At 43.0% G+C, this 22,330-nt stretch overlaps 1 protein-coding gene across 1 annotated transcript in view; it reads left to right on the top strand.

Moving 5' to 3' along the window:
* The window catches only part of LOC139550125 (collagen alpha-1(XI) chain-like), a 182,867-nt gene that overhangs the window by 42,268 nt on the left and 118,269 nt on the right, over positions 1–22,330 (top strand). Inside the window, exons 5-6 of the mRNA XM_071360770.1 lie at positions 2,500–2,625; positions 12,330–12,428. Of these exons, the coding sequence (XP_071216871.1) occupies positions 2,500–2,625; positions 12,330–12,428 (225 nt within the window). The remainder of the gene's footprint in view (positions 1–2,499; positions 2,626–12,329; positions 12,429–22,330) is intronic.

The raw sequence follows: 22,330 nt of genomic DNA, 5'->3' as shown, positions 1-22,330 counted from the left end.
CCCTACTTCCTCTGATTTGGAGGACTCACTAAACAGAGAACATCCCTGGTCATCTCTACTGCCTCTGATCTGGAGGACTCACTAAACAAAAGCTCTGTTTGTAAATGATGTCTGAGTTAAGGATATTTAACTCAGATATTTAACTGATAGTTAAGGATATTTAAAACCAAATCATTTTTGACTTTTACTGAAATAGTATTTTACTGGAAGGCTTTTGCCTTTACAGGAGTCATTTTCTATTAAGGTTTCTATACTTTTACTTTACACACACACACTGCTAGTTAATATTCTCCACAGAGAGAGGGAAAGAGAAAGAGAGAGGCAGGGTTAGAGGGATGGAGGGAGGGAGGGAGATAGAGGGAAAGAGAGGGAGAGAGAGAGAGAAAGAGAGAGAGAAAAGGGAAAGAGAGGGAGAGAGAGAGGGAGGGAGATAGAGAGAGAGAGAGAGAGAGAGAGAGAGAGAGAGAGAGAGAGAGAGAGAGAGAGAGAGAGAGAGAGAGAGAGAGAGAGAGAGAGAGAGAGAGAGAGAGAGAGAGAGTTCCTGGTTAAACATTCCTTGGGATAAGATCATGCAGAAGACAAAGAGCCTTTGGCTGGGAGGGAGGGAGGGAGGGAGGGAGGGAGGGAGGGAGGGAGGGAGGGAGGGAGGGCAATGGAGAAGTGGGGATCTAATTTCCTTTTCCAAATGTTCATGAAAAACAGACGGCCTCAGATATTTCATAAGTACAGACTCTGGTTATTTATCTGTCACATTCTTCTACACCAGGAAAGCTGACCTCCAAAATGCCACCCTATGCCCTACATAGTGCATGACTTTTAGTATGGTTTGTATGGTCTTTGGTCAAAAGTAGTGCACTCTGTAGGGAATAGTGTTCCATTGGTACCCAAGGTGAGGCTAGGCAGGGAAATAGGACTCGCTGTCCATAACGGTTGGGTTGGGGGATGACTGTACAACACAAACACCCTGTGTGTGTGTGTGTGTGTGTGTGTGTGTGTGTGTGTGTGTGTGTGTGTGTGTGTGTGTGTGTGTGTGTGTGTGTGTGTGTGTGTGTGTGTGTGTGTGTGTGTGTGTGTGTGTGTGTGTGTGTGTGTGTGTGTGTGTGTAGAGAAGCCAACCCGCTGCTGGATTGTCCGACTGGGTCCATCTGAGATAGATGCTGGCTGGCTATTGGTCAGGACGTTGTATTTCTTCATCTGTCTGTCTGTCTGTCTGTCTGTCTGTCTGTCTGTCTGTCTGTCTGTCTGTCTGTCTGTCTGTCTGTCTGTCTGTCTGTCTCTCTGCCTGTCTGCCTGTTTGTCTGTCTGTCTGTCTGTCTGTCTGTCTGTCTGTCTGTCTGTCTGTCTGTCTGTCTGTCTGTCTGTCTGTCTGTCTGTCTGTCTGTCTCTCTGTCTTTCTTTCTGTCTGCCTGTCTGTCTGCCTGTTTGTCTGTCTGTCTGTCTGCCTGTCTCTATTATCAGGCACATAAATCTACATTGGTCTTCTGTCACACGTTTGCTTGATTTCCTTCTGTATGGAAACACCGTTAGAACAGAATTCTGTTCTCAAATGTTCCTTTTGTAATGTGATCTGGCAGTTAGAATCTGAGTACTACAGTAACATTACAGTGGGGTGAGGGGTGTAGGGTGAGGGGTGTGGGGTGGGGTGAGGTGAGGTGAGATGTGGGGTGTGGGCTGAGGGGTGGGGTGAGGGGTGTGGGGTGAGGTGATGTGAGGTGTGGGGTAAAGTGTGGCGTGGGGTTGGCTGAGGGGTATTGGGTGTTGTGGTGAGGTGTGGGGTGAGGTGAGGTGTGGGGTGAGGTGTGGGGTTGGGTGAGGGGTATTGGGTGAGGTGAGGTGTGGTGTGGGGTAAAGTGTGGCGTGAAGTGTGGCGTGGGGTTGGGTGAGGTGAGGTGAGGTGAGGTGTGCGGGGAGGTGTGGGGTTGGCTGAGGGGTATTGGGTGTTGTGGTGAGGGGTGTGGGGGGAGTGAGGTGTGGGGTGAGGTGTGGTGAGGTGTGCGGTGAGGTGTGCGGGGAGGTGTGGGGAGGTGTGCGGTTGAGTGAGGGGTATTGGGTGTTGTGGTGAGGTGTGGGGTGAGGTGAGTTGTGGGGTGAGGTGAGGTACGGGGGTGTGGCGTTGGGTGAGGTGAGATGAATTTGTACGTGTGTAGCAGAGGTGATTTGTAATCTTCTCTCTGAAGAAGCAGGCCTGCCAGAGACCCTAAATGTCGCCCTCAGACCTAGAGAATACCCATTTGTCTAATGGTTGAGGTATTGGGGTTGGTGAACAGAAAACCCATATTAAATACCCAGCGTTTCTCTCCTCCTCATCTCCTGAAGGTGTTGGAGGAACATATTACATCTCTTTATCTGTCTTATGATTCAGGATAAATGCGGAAGACATATTTTCAGATAAATACATTCAGTTGTACAGCTGACAACGCGTCCCCCTTTTCCCCTTTGTGTCACTTATCTTGTCTTGGGAGTTGTGAGATTGCTTTAACGTCTTCTCTCTTCTTACAGGGTGACATCCAGCAGCTGCTGATTGTGGCCGACCCACGGGCAGCGTACGACTACTGTGAACACTACAGCCCCGACTGTGAAACACCTCACCAGGAACAACCACAGGCACAGGAACCAGAGGATGAGGTATGGAGGGAGGGAGGGAGGGAGAGAGAGAGAGAGAGAGAGAGAGAGAGAGAGAGAGAGAGAGAGAGAGAGAGAGAGAGAGAGAGAGAGAGAGAGAGAGAGAGAGAGAGAGAGAGAGAGAGAGAGAGAGAGAGAGAGAGAGAGAGGGAGGGAGGGAGGGAGGGAGGGAGGGAGGGAGGGAGGGAGGGAGGGAGGGAGGGAGGGAGTAAACCCCCAAAATACTAAAATAATGATTTTCCAGAGAAGATACAGATCTCAGGGAATTAGACCAAAGTTCTCAATTGGTACAAAATATATAGAGTACTGCACACACTACAATTACTTAGGTTTAAAAATAAGCTCAACTGGATACCTAAATGAGGCAGTGAATGAAGTGAGAGAGAAAGCACGCAGGGCATTCTACGCCATTAAAAAGCTAATTCAAATTGAAATACCTATTAAAATGTGGCTAAAACTAATTGAATATGTCATTGAACCAATTGCACTTTATGGCAGCGAGGTGTGGGGTCCACTTGCAAAACAAGATTTCATCAAATGGGACAAACACCCCATTGAAACCCTGCATGCAGAGTTCTGTAAGATTATCCTACATGTCCAGAGGGAAACTACAAACAATGCATGCATGGCAGAATTAGGCCAATATCCACTGATAATAAAAACTCAAAAAAGAGCAATTCAATTCTGGAAACATCTAAAATACAGTGACCCCCTCTCATATCATTACCAAGCCCTGTAATGCCAAGAGCTGAGCAAAAAAAAGAGTCCCCTCATCCAGCTGGTCCTGAGTTCACAAACCTGTTCTACTAACACACTGAAGCCTCAGGACCAGAACATCCAATCAATCAGGATAAACCAAATTACAACACAGTCAAAACAAAACTATATTGCTTATTGGGAAACACAAGCACAAACACAAAGCAAAATGCAGTGCTATCTGGCCCTAAATTGACAGTACACTGTGGCTAAATATTTGACCATGGTTACTGATCAAAACCTTAGAAAAACCTTGACAAAGTACAGGCTCAGTGAGCACAGCCTTGCCAGTGAAAAGGGTAGACACAGGAAAACCTGGCTCCCTGTAAGGGAAAGGCTGTGCAACCACTGCACAACAGCAGAACCTGAGACGGAGCTGCATTTCCTGACAAAATGTCAAAAATATATAACAATTAGAGAGTGTCATTTCCCCAAATTTGAAACCCTTATTCAAGGTTTCAAAGACCTCTCAGATGAGAGTAGGCTACCCGTCCTGTTGGGGGAGGACGCAGAGAGCTGTGGGTTGGCAGCGCACTACATTGCTGCCTGCCATAAGTTGAGGGACAGTGTCTGACAGTCCAATCAACCTGCACATGTACTCTACTGTATGTTTATTGTTATTGTTGAATGTATGGTTATTTTGACACTTGGTTATTGTTGTTACTGTTGTCCCATTGACAATTTTGATTCTCATTTTTATTTTTATATTGTAAATATAGGGAGGGGAGGGGGAGAGAGAGCGGGAGGGAGGGAGAGAGAGAGAAAGAGAGAAAGAGAGAGAGAGAGAGAGAGAGAGAGAGAGAGAGAGAGAGAGAGAGAGAGAGAGAGAGAGAGAGAGAGAGGGGGGGGAAGAGAGAGAGAGAGAGAGAGAGGGAAGAGAGAGAGAGAGAGAGAGAGAGAGAGAGAGAGAGAGAGAGAGAGAGAGAGAGAGAGAGAGAGAGAGAGAGAGAGAGAGAGAGAGAGAGAGAGAGAGAGAGAGAGAGAGAGAGAGAGAGAGAGAGAGAGAGAGAGAGAGAGAGAGAGAGAGAGAGAGAGAGAGAGAGAGAGAGAGAGAGAGAGAGAGAGAGAGAGAGAGAGAGAGAGAGAGGTGAAGTAGGAAGATAATCTGGTAAACACCTCACCAGGAAGATGAGGTCAGTATCTGGGTGAGTGAAGGACGAAAGCAGGAGGGATGGTAGTGAGGGAGAGAGGGCGGGGGTTTTGTGTTCAGGTAATGCGAGCAGGATACTTCTATAAAACGTGTGTTGTCCATCAAAGGCTATTTTTAAATCCTCCCCATTTGAAGACATATTACACAGTAATTTATAGCCCTGAACAGAGTTATTCCCACTGTATCCTGACAACGAGTAGTAGCTCAAAGCCTACCTCTGTGCATCTCAGAGCCTGCCAATCTAGTAAGGTCAAAACATGTAGTGACTTGCCAGAGGGAACATTTTGACAAGATTCACATGTGAAATACATGTCTTCAATCTATTTTGATATATTTCTTCTTTGTCATACGATCATATTTCAAGATGAACACTGATGCTTTTATCATCGGTGTCTAATTTGTGTTTTATGTCAAATGGCTCCAACTCCATGTAAATCCTCAACTAGCTACAACTCCATGTAAATCCTCAACTGGCTACAACTCCATGTAATCCTCAACTGGCTCCAACTCCATGTAAATCCTCAACTGGCTCCAACTCCATGTAATCCTCAACTGGCTCCAACTCCATGTAATCCTCAACTGGCTCCAACTCCATGTAAATCCTCAACTAGCTCCAACTCCATGTAAATCCTCAACTGGCTCCAACTCCATGTAATCCTCAACTGGCTCCAACTCCATGTAATCCTCAACCGGCTCCAACTCCATGTAAATCCTCAACCGGCTCCAACTCCATGTAAATCCTCAACTGGCTCCAACTCCATGTAAATCCTCAACCGGCTCCAACTCCATGTAAATCCTCAACTGGCTCCAACTCCATGTAAATCCTCAACTGGCTCCAACTCCATGTAAATCCTCAACTGGCTCCAACTCCATGTAAATCCTCAACTAGCTCCAACTCCATGTAAATCCTCAACTGGCTCCAACTCCATGTAATCCTCAACTGGCTCCAACTCCATGTAATCCTCAACCGGCTCCAACTCCATGTAAATCCTCAACCGGCTCCAACTCCATGTAAATCCTCAACTAGCTCCAACTCCATGTAAATCCTCAACTGGCTCCAACTCCATGTAAATCCTCAACTGGCTCCAACTCCATGTAATCCTCAACTGGCTCCAACTCCATGTAAATCCTCAACTGGCTCCAACTCCATGTAAATCCTCAACTGGCTCCAACTCCATGTAAATCCTCAACTGGCTCCAACTCCATGTAAATCCTCAACTTGCTCCAACTCCATGTAAATCCTCAACTGGCTCCAACTCCATGTAAATCCTCAACTGGCTCCAACTCCATGTAAATCCTCAACTGGCTCCAACTCCATGTAAATCCTCAACTGGCTCCAACTCCATGTAAATCCTCAACCGGCTCCAACTCCATGTAAATCCTCAACCGGCTCCAACTCCATGTAAATCCTCAACTGGCTCCAACTCCATGTAAATCCTCAACCGGCTCCAACTCCATGTAAATCCTCAACTGGCTCCAACTCCATGTAAATCCTCAACTGGCTCCAACTCCATGTAAATCCTCAACTAGCTCCAACTCCATGTAAATCCTCAACTGGCTCCAACTCCATGTAAATCCTCAACTGGCTCCAACTCCATGTAATCCTCAACTGGCTCCAACTCCATGTAAATCCTCAACTGGCTCCAACTCCATGTAAATCCTCAACTGGCTCCAACTCCATGTAAATCCTCAACTTGCTCCAACTCCATGTAAATCCTCAACTGGCTCCAACTCCATGTAAATCCTCAACTAGCTCCAACTCCATGTAAATCCTCAACTGGCTCCAACTCCATGTAATCCTCAACTGGCTCCAACTCCATGTAATCCTCAACCGGCTCCAACTCCATGTAAATCCTCAACCGGCTCCAACTCCATGTAAATCCTCAACTGGCTCCAACTCCATGTAAATCCTCAACCGGCTCCAACTCCATGTAAATCCTCAACTGGCTCCAACTCCATGTAAATCCTCAACTGGCTCCAACTCCATGTAAATCCTCAACTGGCTCCAACTCCATGTAAATCCTCAACTAGCTCCAACTCCATGTAAATCCTCAACTGGCTCCAACTCCATGTAATCCTCAACTGGCTCCAACTCCATGTAATCCTCAACCGGCTCCAACTCCATGTAAATCCTCAACCGGCTCCAACTCCATGTAAATCCTCAACTAGCTCCAACTCCATGTAAATCCTCAACTGGCTCCAACTCCATGTAAATCCTCAACTGGCTCCAACTCCATGTAATCCTCAACTGGCTCCAACTCCATGTAAATCCTCAACTGGCTCCAACTCCATGTAAATCCTCAACTGGCTCCAACTCCATGTAAATCCTCAACTGGCTCCAACTCCATGTAAATCCTCAACTTGCTCCAACTCCATGTAAATCCTCAACTGGCTCCAACTCCATGTAAATCCTCAACTGGCTCCAACTCCATGTAAATCCTCAACTGGCTCCAACTCCATGTAAATCCTCAACTGGCTCCAACTCCATGTAAATCCTCAACCGGCTCCAACTCCATGTAAATCCTCAACCGGCTCCAACTCCATGTAAATCCTCAACTGGCTCCAACTCCATGTAAATCCTCAACCGGCTCCAACTCCATGTAAATCCTCAACTGGCTCCAACTCCATGTAAATCCTCAACTGGCTCCAACTCCATGTAAATCCTCAACTAGCTCCAACTCCATGTAAATCCTCAACTGGCTCCAACTCCATGTAAATCCTCAACTGGCTCCAACTCCATGTAATCCTCAACTGGCTCCAACTCCATGTAAATCCTCAACTGGCTCCAACTCCATGTAAATCCTCAACTGGCTCCAACTCCATGTAAATCCTCAACTTGCTCCAACTCCATGTAAATCCTCAACTGGCTCCAACTCCATGTAAATCCTCAACTGGCTCCAACTCCATGTAAATCCTCAACTGGCTCCAACTCCATGTAATCCTCAACTGGCTCCAACTCCATGTAAATCCTCAACTGGCTCCAACTCCATGTAAATCCCTCAAACCATCTGCAACCATCCACTCTGCAAAGCTTCATTCTTCAAGCAAATCCACATACTCAAAATATAATGATGTCAAGGCTTCTTTCCAAATGGCACCCTATTCCCTACATAGTGCACTACTTTGACCAGAGCTCAGTGTGCCCTTGTCAAAAGAGGTGAACTATGTAGTGAGTAGGCTGCCATTTTGGGAAGCAGAATCTGTAGTGTGATATTCAGATCTCATCCTGAAGGAAAACGCTGACATTTTCCTATTCCACTATATGAGCTCACACTAGAAACTTTCTCTTTCCCTGCCACAAAATATGAGCCTCTACTTTGGTGTGTGTGTGTGTGTGTGTGTGTGTGTGTGTGTGTGTGTGTGTGTGTGTGTGTGTGTGTGTGTGTGTGTGTGTGTGTGTGTGTGTGTGTGTGTGTGTGTGTGTGTGTGTGTGTGTGTGTGTGTGTGTGTGTGTGTGTGTGTGTGAGAGAGAGAGAGTGGTCTCAGTGATTTATACCTATAATGACTGCACCAGGTTCAGGAGTCTTGGAGCTCAGCTCTCCCTCCCTGGGATCACACACAGTATACACCACATTTCCTAAATAAAGGATTTACGGTTAAATAAATAAATAAACAAATAAAAATAGAGCATCAGTCAAAAGTTTGGACACAACTACTCATTCAAGGGTTTTTCTTTATTTTTACTATTTTCTACATTGTAGAATAATAGTGAAGACATCAAAACTATGAAATAACACATATGGAATCATTTACTGTCGTAACCAAAAAAACGTTAAACAAATCAAAATATATTTTAGATTTTAGATTCTTTAAAGTAGCCATTATTCGCCTTGATGACAGCTTTGCACACTCTTGGCATTCTCTCAACCAGCTTCATGAGGTCGTCACCTGGAATGCATTTCAATTAACATGTGTGCTTTGTGTCCCTTGAATGAGTAGGTGTATCCAAACTTTTGACTGGTGCTGTATATGACATTATTATAGTTGTTGTAGTCTGTGAATCAGAAGAGGTAATTGGATTCATCTGAGTCTAGAGAAAGACACACACACACACACACACACACACACACAGGCACACATACACACATCCTGGGAAATGTAAGCATTATTACCTTCCAAAGCTAGACGCCCAGTCCAATACCTGGAAACCAACTGCTGCTGCTGGACACCCAGATCAATACCTGGAAACCAACTACTGCTGCTGGACACCCAGTCCAATACCTGGAAACCAACTACTGCTGCTGGACACCCAGTCCAATACCTGGAAACCAACTACTGCTGCTGGACACCCAGTCCAATACCTGGAAACCAACTACTGCTGCTGGACACCCAGATCAATACCTGGAAACCAACTACTGCTGCTGGACACCCAGACCAATACCTGGAAACCAACTACTGCTGCTGGACACCCAGTCCAATACCTGGAAACCAACTACTGTTGCTGGACACCCAGTCCAATACCTGGAAACCAACTACTGCTGCTGGACACCCAGACCAATACCTGGAAACCAACTACTGCTGCTGGACACCCAGTCCAATACCTGGAAACCAACTACTGCTGCTGGACACCCAGTCCAATACCTGGAAACCAACTACTGTTGCTGGACACCCAGTCCAATACCTGGAAACCAACTACTGCTGCTGGACACCCAGACCAATACCTGGAAACCAACTACTGCTGCTGGACACCCAGTCCAATACCTGGAAACCAACTACTGCTGCTGGACACCCAGACCAATACCTGGAAACCAACTACTGCTGCTGGACACCCAGTCCAATACCTGGAAACCAACTACTGCTGCTGGACACCCAGTCCAATACCTGGAAACCAACTACTGCTGCTGGATGCCCAGACCAATACCTGGAAACCAACTACTGCTGCTGGATGCCCAGACCAATACCTGGAAACCAACTACTGCTGCTGGATGCCCAGACCAATACCTGGAAACCAACTACTGCTGCTGGACACCCAGACCAATACCTGGAAACCAACTACTGCTGCTGGACACCCAGACCAATACCTGGAAACCAACTACTGCTGCTGGACACCCAGTCCAATACCTGGAAACCAACTACTGCTGCTGGATGCCCAGACCAATACCTGGAAACCAACTACTGCTGCTGGACACCCAGACCAATACCTGGAAACCAACTACTGCTGCTGGATGCCCAGATCAATACCTGGAAACCAACTACTGCTGCTGGGAGTTATAACGTCGCTGTCTCTATTCTGGTTCCAGATCTGTTTGTGCTGTACAGCCAACTGGCTAGCCCATCTAGCCTGGTCCCAAGCTGTTCAACAACACTAATTAGAGAATAGGTAGCATTAAGAGACAAGCTGTTCAACAACACTAATTAGAGAATAGGTAGCATTAAGAGACAAGCTGTTCAACAACACTAATTAGAGAATAGGTAGCATTAAGAGACAAGCTGTTCAACAACACTAATTAGAGAATAGGTAGCATTAAGAGACAAGCTGTTCAACAACACTAATTAGAGAATAGGTAGCATTAAGAGACAAGCTGTTCAACAACACTAATTAGAGAATAGGTAGCATTAAGAGACAAGCTGTTCAACAACACTAATTAGAGAATAGGTAGCATTAAGAGACAAGCTGTTCAACAACACTAATTAGAGAATAGGTAGCATTAAGAGACAAGCTGTTAAACAACACTAATTAGAGAATAGGTAGCATTAAGAGATGCTTGCCTCACTCATCTTCCAACTCCTGTTAAGGAGATAATTAAAAGTGAACCACATTGGGATGGATAGAGTCCTTGACATAGTTGTCTTTATAACTCCTTGTTGTCTTCAATGAGGCGAGACACTTTATAGGTAGGCCTCTTCTAGATTATACAAAAATCAAAATCAACAGTTGTTATTATATTATCAACCAATCAGGTGTTTCAGGTCTGTTGATCAGATGACCTTAGGAAAGGAACATGGGATGACGGGTTGAAAGGATGGAGGGATGACGGGTTGAAAGGATGGAGGGATGACGGGATGAAAGGATGGAGGGATGACGGGATGAAAGGATGGAGGGATGACGGGATGAAAGGAACATGGGATGACGGGTTGAAAGGATGGAGGGATGACGGGTTGAAAGGATGGAGGGATGACGGGATGAAAGGATGGAGGGATGACGGGATGAAAGGATGGAGGGATGACGGGATGAAAGGAACATGGGATGACGGGTTGAAAGGATGGAGGGATGACGGGTTGAAAGGATGGAGGGATGACGGGATTGAGGGACGTAAAGGTCAGGGGGTTCAATGTTAATAGTATGACTTTGACCCTGACCTTTACCAGAGATACCCTGTCCCCTGAGCACCTACCAACCCCGTAATGCTTTGCAACACCCAGACACACGCCTGGAGACAGAGACACATGCAAGAGCAGAGAGACCAGGAAGGAGAAGAGGGATGGAGGGAGAGGGGGAGTCTTTTATGAGCACACTTCAATATTTATCTCTTTCATCAAACTCTCTGGCCTGTGGTGTTGAATTCTTCAGGCTTGGTCAGGCTCTCCAACTTCATAAATATATTATCTCGGTTTCCTTTCTCTCTCTCTCTCTCTCTCTCTCTCTCTCTCTCTCTCTCTCTCTCTCTCTCTCTCTCTCTCTCTCTCTCTCTCTCTCTCTCTCTCTCTCTCTCTCTCTCTCTCTCTCTCTCTCTCTCTCTCTCCCTCTCTTCCTCTCTTCCTGGTCCAGGGAAACCCAAGGCAGTCAGCCAGCCCATCGGGCCTTCGGTCTTATATTATTTTTGATGAGTTCATCAGTTGAACTGGGACTAATATAAATCTGTCCCTTCTGATAGAAATAGAGTATCAGCCTCTGTTTTGACTGGACACCAGTTGTTTGAATTGCACCCTACGGGCCCTGGTCAAAAAAGAAGTGCACTATATAGGGAATAGAGTTTCATTTGGGATGCACAACTTAGCCTGTCAACTTCATCGTGTCTGTTTTTTGACTGGACCAAATATTTTTATTCAGGGGAGGAAAAAGTTAAAGAATCGTTGTTCCTCAATGACAGACGTTATGTTTTTTTTATGTCTTTCAAAGTGTTTACAGGCTGTTTACCGTAACTGTGTCTTAACTGAAGCCTTGTATCTTCTTTTGGAGCTGTAATTACATCCCCTGCTATCTTTAGGTCGCCCATAAGGTTTCACCTATAAACACACAGGCACTTTCATTTTTAAAACTCGTTTTGTTACCAGATGTTTCCCCAGACATGCCACTATGCAAATAATATACCATGAACATGTAATCCATATAGCTATTTAAAAAAATATATATATATATATTGAAAAGCCAGTTAAAAAACAATCCCCCCCCCCCCCCCCCCGTCATGTGCATCAGCGATTATTGGACTCACCTGGACTCAATCACCTCTGTCATTACCTCCCCTATGTCTGTCTGTTTCCCCGCTCTGTTCCCTGCTTCTGCATTGATTGCTATATGTCCTTGTCTACCCGTGTGCTGACGCTGTCCCTGTCCTGTTACCTGTCTGTTCTTCATTAAATGTTCAACTGCCCATACCTGTTTCTCATCTCCAGCATCGGTCCTTTTACAGTATGGCATTTGATATTACAACTACACTCAATCTTTGATTTTTTTTTTGAGTTAGAGAGCATAGTTGTTGGGAACTGTCTGAAAAAACATCACTCGTCTCAGTCAAAGCCATGTAAATATGAAGAATGTGACATATCATAGTGTATTAATGTATTGAAAAAAAGGAATACCGTATTTACATGTATGTACTAACTGGGTTTACCTGTCTGTTTGCCCTCCTCTCCCGTCCAGTACAATTCATACGACCTGGAGTACAGTGAGGTCTATGACTACAGTGAAGGAGAAGTGACCACTGAAACTGCCCCAACCCAAGGAGCACCTGCACCTGAGGTAAAACACACTCCTACAAAAAGGGGACAATCACATCTCCACTTCATGAAGGTGATTTATATCTAGTCTTATATCTAACGTAGTTGTAGATATACGTATATTCATAATATCTGAATATGTTCGCTTTACATAGTGGGTAATTACTAAGTAACTAACGTATTACAAAATGGTTGGAACACATCTATGTGTCTCTGAGGTGAGTATGGATGTTACCTCTCATGTTGATACTATAGTGAGTGGTTACCTCTCATGTTGATACTATAGTGAGTGGTTACCTCTCTCATGTTGATACTATAGTGAGTGGTTACCTCTCTCATGTTGATGCTATAGTGAGTGGTTACCTCTCTCATGTTGATGCTATAGTGAGTGGTTACCTCTCTCATGTTGATACTATAGTGAGTGGTTACCTCTCTCATGTTGATACTATAGTGAGTGGTTACCTCTCATGTTGATACTATAGTGAGTGGTTACCTCTCTCATGTTGATGCTATAGTGAGTGGTTACCTCTCTCATGTTGATGCTATAGTGAGTGGTTACCTCTCATGTTGATACTATAGTGAGTGGTTACCTCTCTCATGTTGATGCTATAGTGAGTGGTTACCTCTCTCATGTTGATACTATAGTGAGTGGTTACCTCTCATGTTGATACTATAGTGAGTGGTTACCTCTCTCATGTTGATACTATAGTGAGTGGTTACCTCTCATGTTGATGCTATAGTGAGTGGTTACCTCTCTCATGTTGATGCTATAGTGAGTGGTTACCTCTCATGTTGATACTATAGTGAGTGGTTACCTCTCATGTTGATGCTATAGTGAGTGGTTACCTCTCTCATGTTGATACTATAGTGAGTGGTTACCTCTCTCATGTTGATACTATAGTGAGTGGTTACCTCTCATGTTGATACTATAGTGAGTGGTTACCTCTCTCATGTTGATACTATAGTGAGTGGTTACCTCTCTCATGTTGATACTATAGTGAGTGGTTACCTCTCTCATGTTGAAGCTATAGTGAGTGGTTACCTCTCATGTTGATACTATAGTGAGTGGTTACCTCTCTCATGTTGATACTATAGTGAGTGGTTACCTCTCGTGTTGATACTATAGTGAGTGGTTACCTCTCTCATGTTGATACTATAGTGAGTGGTTACCTCTCATGTTGATACTATAGTGAGTGGTTACCTCTCATGTTGATACTATAGTGAGTGGTTACCTCTCTCATGTTGATACTATAGTGAGTGGTTACCTCTCATGTTGATACTATAGTGAGTGGTTACCTCTCATGTTGATGCTATAGTGAGTGGTTACCTCTCATGTTGATACTATAGTGAGTGGTTACCTCTCTCATGTTGATACTATAGTGAGTGGTTACCTCTCTCATGTTGATACTATAGTGAGTGGTTACCTCTCATGTTGATACTATAGTGAGTGGTTACCTCTCATGTTGATACTATAGTGAGTGGTTACCTCTCATGTTGATACTATAGTGAGTGGTTACCTCTCTCATGTTGATGCTATAGTGAGTGGTTACCTCTCTCATGTTGATGCTATAGTGAGTGGTTACCTCTCTCATGTTGATGCTATAGTGAGTGGTTACCTCTCTCATGTTGATGCTATAGTGAGTGGTTACCTCTCTCATGTTGATACTATAGTGAGTGGTTACCTCTCTCATGTTGATACTATAGTGAGTGGTTACCTCTCTCATGTTGATACTATAGTGAGTGGTTACCTCTCATGTTGATACTATAGTGAGTGGTTACCTCTCTCATGTTGATACTATAGTGAGTGGTTACCTCTCTCATGTTGATACTATAGTGAGTGGTTACCTCTCTCATGTTGATACTATAGTGAGTGGTTACCTCTCATGTTGATACTATAGTGAGTGGTAACCTCTCATGTTGATACTATAGTGAGTGGTTACCTCTCATGTTGATACTATAGTGAGTGGTTACCTCTCTCATGTTGATACTATAGTGAGTGGTTACCTCTCATGTTGATACTATAGTGAGTGGTTACCTCTCATGTTGATACTATAGTGAGTGGTTACCTCTCTCATGTTGATACTATAGTGAGTGGTTACCTCTCATGTTGATACTATAGTGAGTGGTAACCTCTCATGTTGATACTATAGTGAGTGGTTACCTCTCATGTTGATACTATAGTGAGTGGTAATGTTTATCATGTTGATACTATAGTGAGTGGTTACCTCTCATGTTGATACTATAGTGAGTGGTTACCTCTCTCATGTTGATACTATAGTGAGTGGTTACCTCTCTCATGTTGATACTATAGTGAGTGGTTACCTCTCATGTTGATACTATAGTGAGTGGTTACCTCTCATGTTGATGCTATAGTGAGTGGTTACCTCTCATGTTGATACTATAGTGAGTGGTTACCTCTCATGTTGATGCTATAGTGAGTGGTTACCTCTCATGTTGATACTATAGTGAGTGGTTACCTCTCATGTTGATGCTATAGTGAGTGGTTACCTCTCATGTTGATACTATAGTGAGTGGTTACCTCTCATGTTGATACTATAGTGAGTGGTTACCTCTCATGTTGATACTATAGTGAGTGGTTACCTCTCTCATGTTGATACTATAGTGAGTGGTTACCTCTCTCATGTTGATGCTATAGTGAGTGGTTACCTCTCATGTTGATACTATAGTGAGTGGTTACCTCTCATGTTGATGCTATAGTGAGTGGTTACCTCTCATGTTGATACTATAGTGAGTGGTTACCTCTCATGTTGATACTATAGTGAGTGGTTACCTCTCTCATGTTGATACTATAGTGAGTGGTTACCTCTCTCATGTTGATACTATAGTGAGTGGTTACCTCTCATGTTGATACTATAGTGAGTGGTTACCTCTCTCATGTTGATACTATAGTGAGTGGTTACCTCTCTCATGTTGATACTATAGTGAGTGGTTACCTCTCATGTTGATACTATAGTGAGTGGTTACCTCTCTCATGTTGATGCTATAGTGAGTGGTTACCTCTCTCATGTTGATGCTATAGTGAGTGGTTACCTCTCATGTTGATACTATAGTGAGTGGTTACCTCTCTCATGTTGATACTATAGTGAGTGGTTACCTCTCTCATGTTGATGCTATAGTGAGTGGTTACCTCTCTCATGTTGATGCTATAGTGAGTGGTTACCTCTCTCATGTTGATACTATAGTGAGTGGTTACCTCTCATGTTGATACTATAGTGAGTGGTTACCTCTCTCATGTTGATACTATAGTGAGTGGTTACCTCTCTCATGTTGATACTATAGTGAGTGGTTACCTCTCATGTTGATACTATAGTGAGTGGTTACCTCTCTCATGTTGATACTATAGTGAGTGGTTACCTCTCTCATGTTGATACTATAGTGAGTGGTTACCTCTCATGTTGATACTATAGTGAGTGGTTACCTCTCTCATGTTGATGCTATAGTGAGTGGTTACCTCTCTCATGTTGATACTATAGTGAGTGGTTACCTCTCATGTTGATACTATAGTGAGTGGTTACCTCTCTCATGTTGATGCTATAGTGAGTGGTTACCTCTCTCATGTTGATGCTATAGTGAGTGGTTACCTCTCTCATGTTGATGCTATAGTGAGTGGTTACCTCTCATGTTGATACTATAGTGAGTGGTTACCACTCATGTTGATACTATAGTGAGTGGTTACCTCTCATGTTGATGCTATAGTGAGTGGTTACCTCTCATGTTGATACTATAGTGAGTGGTTACCTCTCTCATGTTGATACTATAGTGAGTGGTTACCTCTCATGTTGATGCTATAGTGAGTGGTTACCTCTCTCATGTTGATGCTATAGTGAGTGGTTACCTCTCATGTTGATACTATAGTGAGTGGTTACCTCTCATGTTGATACTATAGTGAGTGGTTACCTCTCTCATGTTGATGCTATAGTGAGTGGTTACCTCTCTCATGTTGATGCTATAGTGAGTGGTTACCTCTCTCATGTTGATACTATAGTGAGTGGTTACCTCTCTCATGTTGATACTATAGTGAGTGGTTACCTCTCTCATGTTGATACTATAGTGAGTGGTTACCTCTCTCATGTTGATACTATAGTGAGTGGTTACCTCTCATGTTGTTACTATAGTGAGTGGTTACCTCTCTCATGTTGATACTATAGTGAGTGGTTACCTCTCTCATGTTGAAGCTATAGTGAGTGGTTACCTCTCATGTTGATACTATAGTGAGTGGTTACCTCTCATGTTGATGCTATAGTGAGTGGTTACCTCTCATGTTGATACTATAGTGAGTGGTTACCTCTCTCATGTTGATACTATAGTGAGTGGTTACCTCTCTCATGTTGATACTATAGTGAGTGGTTACCTCTCTCATGTTGATAGCTATAGTGAGTGGTTACCTCTCTCATGTTGATACTATAGTGAGTGGTTACCTCTCTCATGTTGATGCTATAGTGAGTGGTTACCTCTCATGTTGATGCTATAGTGAGTGGTTACCTCTCTCATGTTGATACTATAGTGAGTGGTTACCTCTCATGTTGATACTATAGTGAGTGGTTACCTCTCATGTTGATACTATAGTGAGTGGTTACCTCTCTCATGTTGATACTATAGTGAGTGGTTACCTCTCTCATGTTGATACTATAGTGAGTGGTTACCTCTCTCATGTTGAAGCTATAGTGAGTGGTTACCTCTCTCATGTTGATACTATAGTGAGTGGTTACCTCTCTCATGTTGATGCTATAGTGAGTGGTTACCTCTCATGTTGATGCTATAGTGAGTGGTTACCTCTCTCATGTTGATACTATAGTGAGTGGTTACCTCTCATGTTGATACTATAGTGAGTGGTTACCTCTCATGTTGATACTATAGTGAGTGGTTACCTCTCTCATGTTGATACTATAGTGAGTGGTTACCTCTCATGTTGATGCTATAGTGAGTGGTTACCTCTCTCATGTTGATACTATAGTGAGTGGTTACCTCTCATGTTGATACTATAGTGAGTGGTTACCTCTCATGTTGATGCTATAGTGAGTGGTTACCTCTCATGTTGATACTATAGTGAGTGGTTACCTCTCTCATGTTGATACTATAGTGAGTGGTTACCTCTCTCATGTTGATACTATAGTGAGTGGTTACCGCTAATGTTGATACTATAGTGAGTGGTTACCTCTCTCATGTTGATACTATAGTGAGTGGTTACCTCTCTCATGTTGATACTATAGTGAGTGGTTACCTCTCATGTTGATACTATAGTGAGTGGTTACCTCTCTCATGTTGATACTATAGTGAGTGGTTACCTCTCATGTTGATACTATAGTGAGTGGTTACCTCTCTCATGTTGATGCTATAGTGAGTGGTTACCTCTCTCATGTTGATGCTATAGTGAGTGGTTACCTCTCTCATGTTGATACTATAGTGAGTGGTTACCGCTCATGTTGATACTATAGTGAGTGGTTACCTCTCTCATGTTGATGCTATAGTGAGTGGTTATGTTTATCATGTTGATACTATAGTGAGTGGTTACCTCTCTCATGTTGATACTATAGTGAGTGGTAATGTTTATCATGTTGATACTATAGTGAGTGGTTACCTCTCTCATGTTGATACTATAGTGAGTGGTTACCTCTCATGTTGATACTATAGTGAGTGGTTACCTCTCTCATGTTGATACTATAGTGAGTGGTTACCTCTCATGTTGATACTATAGTGAGTGGTAATGTTTATCATGTTGATACTATAGTGAGTGGTTACCTCTCTCATGTTGAAGCTATAGTGAGTGGTTACCGCTCATGTTGATACTATAGTGAGTGGTTACCGCTCATGTTGATACTATAGTGAGTGGTTACCTCTCATGTTGATGCTATAGTGAGTGGTTACCTCTCATGTTGATGCTATAGTGAGTGGTTACCTCTCATGTTGATGCTATAGTGAGTGGTTACCTCTCTCATGTTGATACTATAGTGAGTGGTTACCGCTCATGTTGATACTATAGTGAGTGGTTACCTCTCTCATGTTGATACTATAGTGAGTGGTTACCGCTCATGTTGATACTATAGTGAGTGGTTACCTCTCTCATGTTGATACTATAGTGAGTGGTTACCTCTCATGTTGATACTATAGTGAGTGGTTACCTCTCTCATGTTGATGCTATAGTGAGTGGTTACCTCTCTCATGTTGATACTATAGTGAGTGGTTACCTCTCTCATGTTGATACTATAGTGAGTGGTTACCTCTCATGTTGATACTATAGTGAGTGGTTACCTCTCTCATGTTGCATAGTGAGTGGTTACCTCTCATGTTGATACTATAGTGAGTGGTTACCTCTCTCATGTTGATACTATAGTGAGTGGTTACCTCTCTCATGTTGATACTATAGTGAGTGGTTACCTCTCTCATGTTGATACTATAGTGAGTGGTTACCTCTCATGTTGATACTATAGTGAGTGGTTACCTCTCTCATGTTGATACTATAGTGGTGGTACCTTCATGTTGATACTATAGTGAGTGGTTACCTCTCTCATGTTGATACTATAGTGAGTGGTTACCTCTCATGTTGATACTATAGTGAGTGGTTACCTCTCTCATGTTGATACTATAGTGAGTGGTTACCTCTCATGTTGATACTATAGTGAGTGGTTACCTCTCTCATGTTGATACTATAGTGAGTGGTTACCTCTCATGTTGATACTATAGTGAGTGGTTACCTCTCTCATGTTGATGCTATAGTGAGTGGTTACCTCTCATGTTGATACTATAGTGAGTGGTTACCTCTCATGTTGATACTATAGTGAGTGGTTACCTCTCTCATGTTGATACTATAGTGAGTGGTTACCTCTCTCATGTTGATACTATAGTGAGTGGTTACCTCTCTCATGTTGATACTATAGTGAGTGGTTACCTCTCTCATGTTGATACTATAGTGAGTGGTTACCTCTCTCATGTTGATACTATAGTGAGTGGTTACCTCTCTCATGTTGATACTATAGTGAGTGGTTACCTCTCATGTTGATACTATAGTGAGTGGTTACCTCTCTCATGTTGATACTATAGTGAGTGGTTACCTCTCTCATGTTGATACTATAGTGAGTGGTTACCTCTCTCATGTTGATACTATAGTGAGTGGTTACCTCTCTCATGTTGATGCTATAGTGAGTGGTTACCTCTCTCATGTTGATACTATAGTGAGTGGTTACCTCTCATGTTGATACTATAGTGAGTGGTTACCTCTCATGTTGATACTATAGTGAGTGGTTACCTCTCATGTTGATACTATAGTGAGTGGTTACCTCTCATGTTGATACTATAGTGAGTGGTTACCTCTCTCATGTTGATACTATAGTGAGTGGTTACCTCTCTCATGTTGATACTATAGTGAGTGGTTACCTCTCTCATGTTGATACTATAGTGAGTGGTTACCTCTCTCATGTTGATACTATAGTGAGTGGTTACCTCTCATGTTGATACTATAGTGAGTGGTTACCTCTCTCATGTTCTCTCATGTTGATACTATAGTGAGTGGTTACCTCTCTCATGTTGATACTATAGTGAGTGGTTACCTCTCTCATGTTGATACTATAGTGAGTGGTTACCCTCTCATGTTGATACTATAGTGAGTGGTTACCTCTCTCATGTTGATACTATAGTGAGTGGTTACCTCTCTCATGTTGATACTATAGTGAGTGGTTACCTCTCTCATGTTGATACTATAGTGAGTGGTTACCTCTCATGTTGATACTATAGTGAGTGGTTACCTCTCTCATGTTGATACTATAGTGAGTGGTTACCTCTCATGTTGATACTATAGTGAGTGGTTACCTCTCTCATGTTGATACTATAGTGAGTGGTTACCTCTCATGTTGATACTATAGTGAGTGGTTACCTCTCTCATGTTGATGCTATAGTGAGTGGTTACCTCTCATGTTGATGCTATAGTGAGTGGTTACCTCTCTCATGTTGATACTATAGTGAGTGGTTACCTCTCATGTTGATGCTATAGTGAGTGGTTACCTCTCTCATGTTGATACTATAGTGAGTGGTTACCTCTCATGTTGATGCTATAGTGAGTGGTTACCTCTCTCATGTTGATACTATAGTGAGTGGTTACCTCTCATGTTGATACTATAGTGAGTGGTTACCTCTCTCATGTTGATACTATAGTGAGTGGTTACCTCTCATGTTGATACTATAGTGAGTGGTTACCTCTCTCATGTTGATGCTATAGTGAGTGGTTACCTCTCATGTTGATACTATAGTGAGTGGTTACCTCTCATGTTGATACTATAGTGAGTGGTTACCTCTCATGTTGATGCTATAGTGAGTGGTTACCTCTCTCATGTTGATACTATAGTGAGTGGTTACCTCTCATGTTGATACTATAGTGAGTGGTTACCTCTCATGTTGATACTATAGTGAGTGGTTACCTCTCATGTTGATACTATAGTGAGTGGTTACCTCTCTCATGTTGATACTATAGTGAGTGGTTACCTCTCTCATGTTGATACTATAGTGAGTGGTTACCTCTCATGTTGATGCTATAGTGAGTGGTTACCTCTCTCATGTTGATACTATAGTGAGTGGTTACCTCTCATGTTGATGCTATAGTGAGTGGTTACCTCTCTCATGTTGATACTATAGTGAGTGGTTACCTCTCATGTTGATACTATAGTGAGTGGTTACCTCTCTCATGTTGATGCTATAGTGAGTGGTTACCTCTCATGTTGATACTATAGTGAGTGGTTACCTCTCATGTTGATACTATAGTGAGTGGTTACCTCTCTCATGTTGATACTATAGTGAGTGGTTACCTCTCTCATGTTGATACTATAGTGAGTGGTTACCTCTCTCATGTTGATACTATAGTGAGTGGTTACCTCTCTCATGTTGATACTATAGTGAGTGGTTACCTCTCATGTTGATGCTATAGTGAGTGGTTACCTCTCTCATGTTGATACTATAGTGAGTGGTTACCTCTCATGTTGATACTATAGTGAGTGGTTACCTCTCATGTTGATACTATAGTGAGTGGTTACCTCTCTCATGTTGATACTATAGTGAGTGGTTACCTCTCATGTTGATGCTATAGTGAGTGGTTACCTCTCATGTTGATACTATAGTGAGTGGTTACCTCTCTCATGTTGATACTATAGTGAGTGGTTACCTCTCATGTTGATACTATAGTGAGTGGTTACCTCTCTCATGTTGATACTATAGTGAGTGGTTACCTCTCATGTTGATACTATAGTGAGTGGTTACCTCTCTCATGTTGATACTATAGTGAGTGGTTACCTCTCATGTTGATGCTATAGTGAGTGGTTACCTCTCTCATGTTGATACTATAGTGAGTGGTTACCTCTCATGTTGATACTATAGTGAGTGGTTACCTCTCTCATGTTGATGCTATAGTGAGTGGTTACCTCTCATGTTGATACTATAGTGAGTGGTTACCTCTCATGTTGATACTATAGTGAGTGGTTACCTCTCTCATGTTGATACTATAGTGAGTGGTTACCTCTCTCATGTTGATACTATAGTGAGTGGTTACCTCTCTCATGTTGATACTATAGTGAGTGGTTACCTCTCTCATGTTGATACTATAGTGAGTGGTTACCTCTCTCATGTTGATACTATAGTGAGTGGTTACCTCTCTCATGTTGATACTATAGTGAGTGGTTACCTCTCTCATGTTGATGCTATAGTGAGTGGTTACCTCTCATGTTGATACTATAGTGAGTGGTTACCTCTCTCATGTTGATGCTATAGTGAGTGGTTACCTCTCTCATGTTGATGCTATAGTGAGTGGTTACCTCTCTCATGTTGATACTATAGTGAGTGGTTACCTCTCTCATGTTGATACTATAGTGAGTGGTTACCTCTCTCATGTTGATGCTATAGTGAGTGGTTACCTCTCTCATGTTG

Source organism: Salvelinus alpinus, chromosome 23 (genome assembly GCF_045679555.1).
Source record: "Salvelinus alpinus chromosome 23, SLU_Salpinus.1, whole genome shotgun sequence".
NCBI lineage: Eukaryota > Metazoa > Chordata > Actinopteri > Salmoniformes > Salmonidae > Salvelinus > Salvelinus alpinus.
This window is presented reverse-complemented; position numbering and strand designations above follow the sequence as displayed.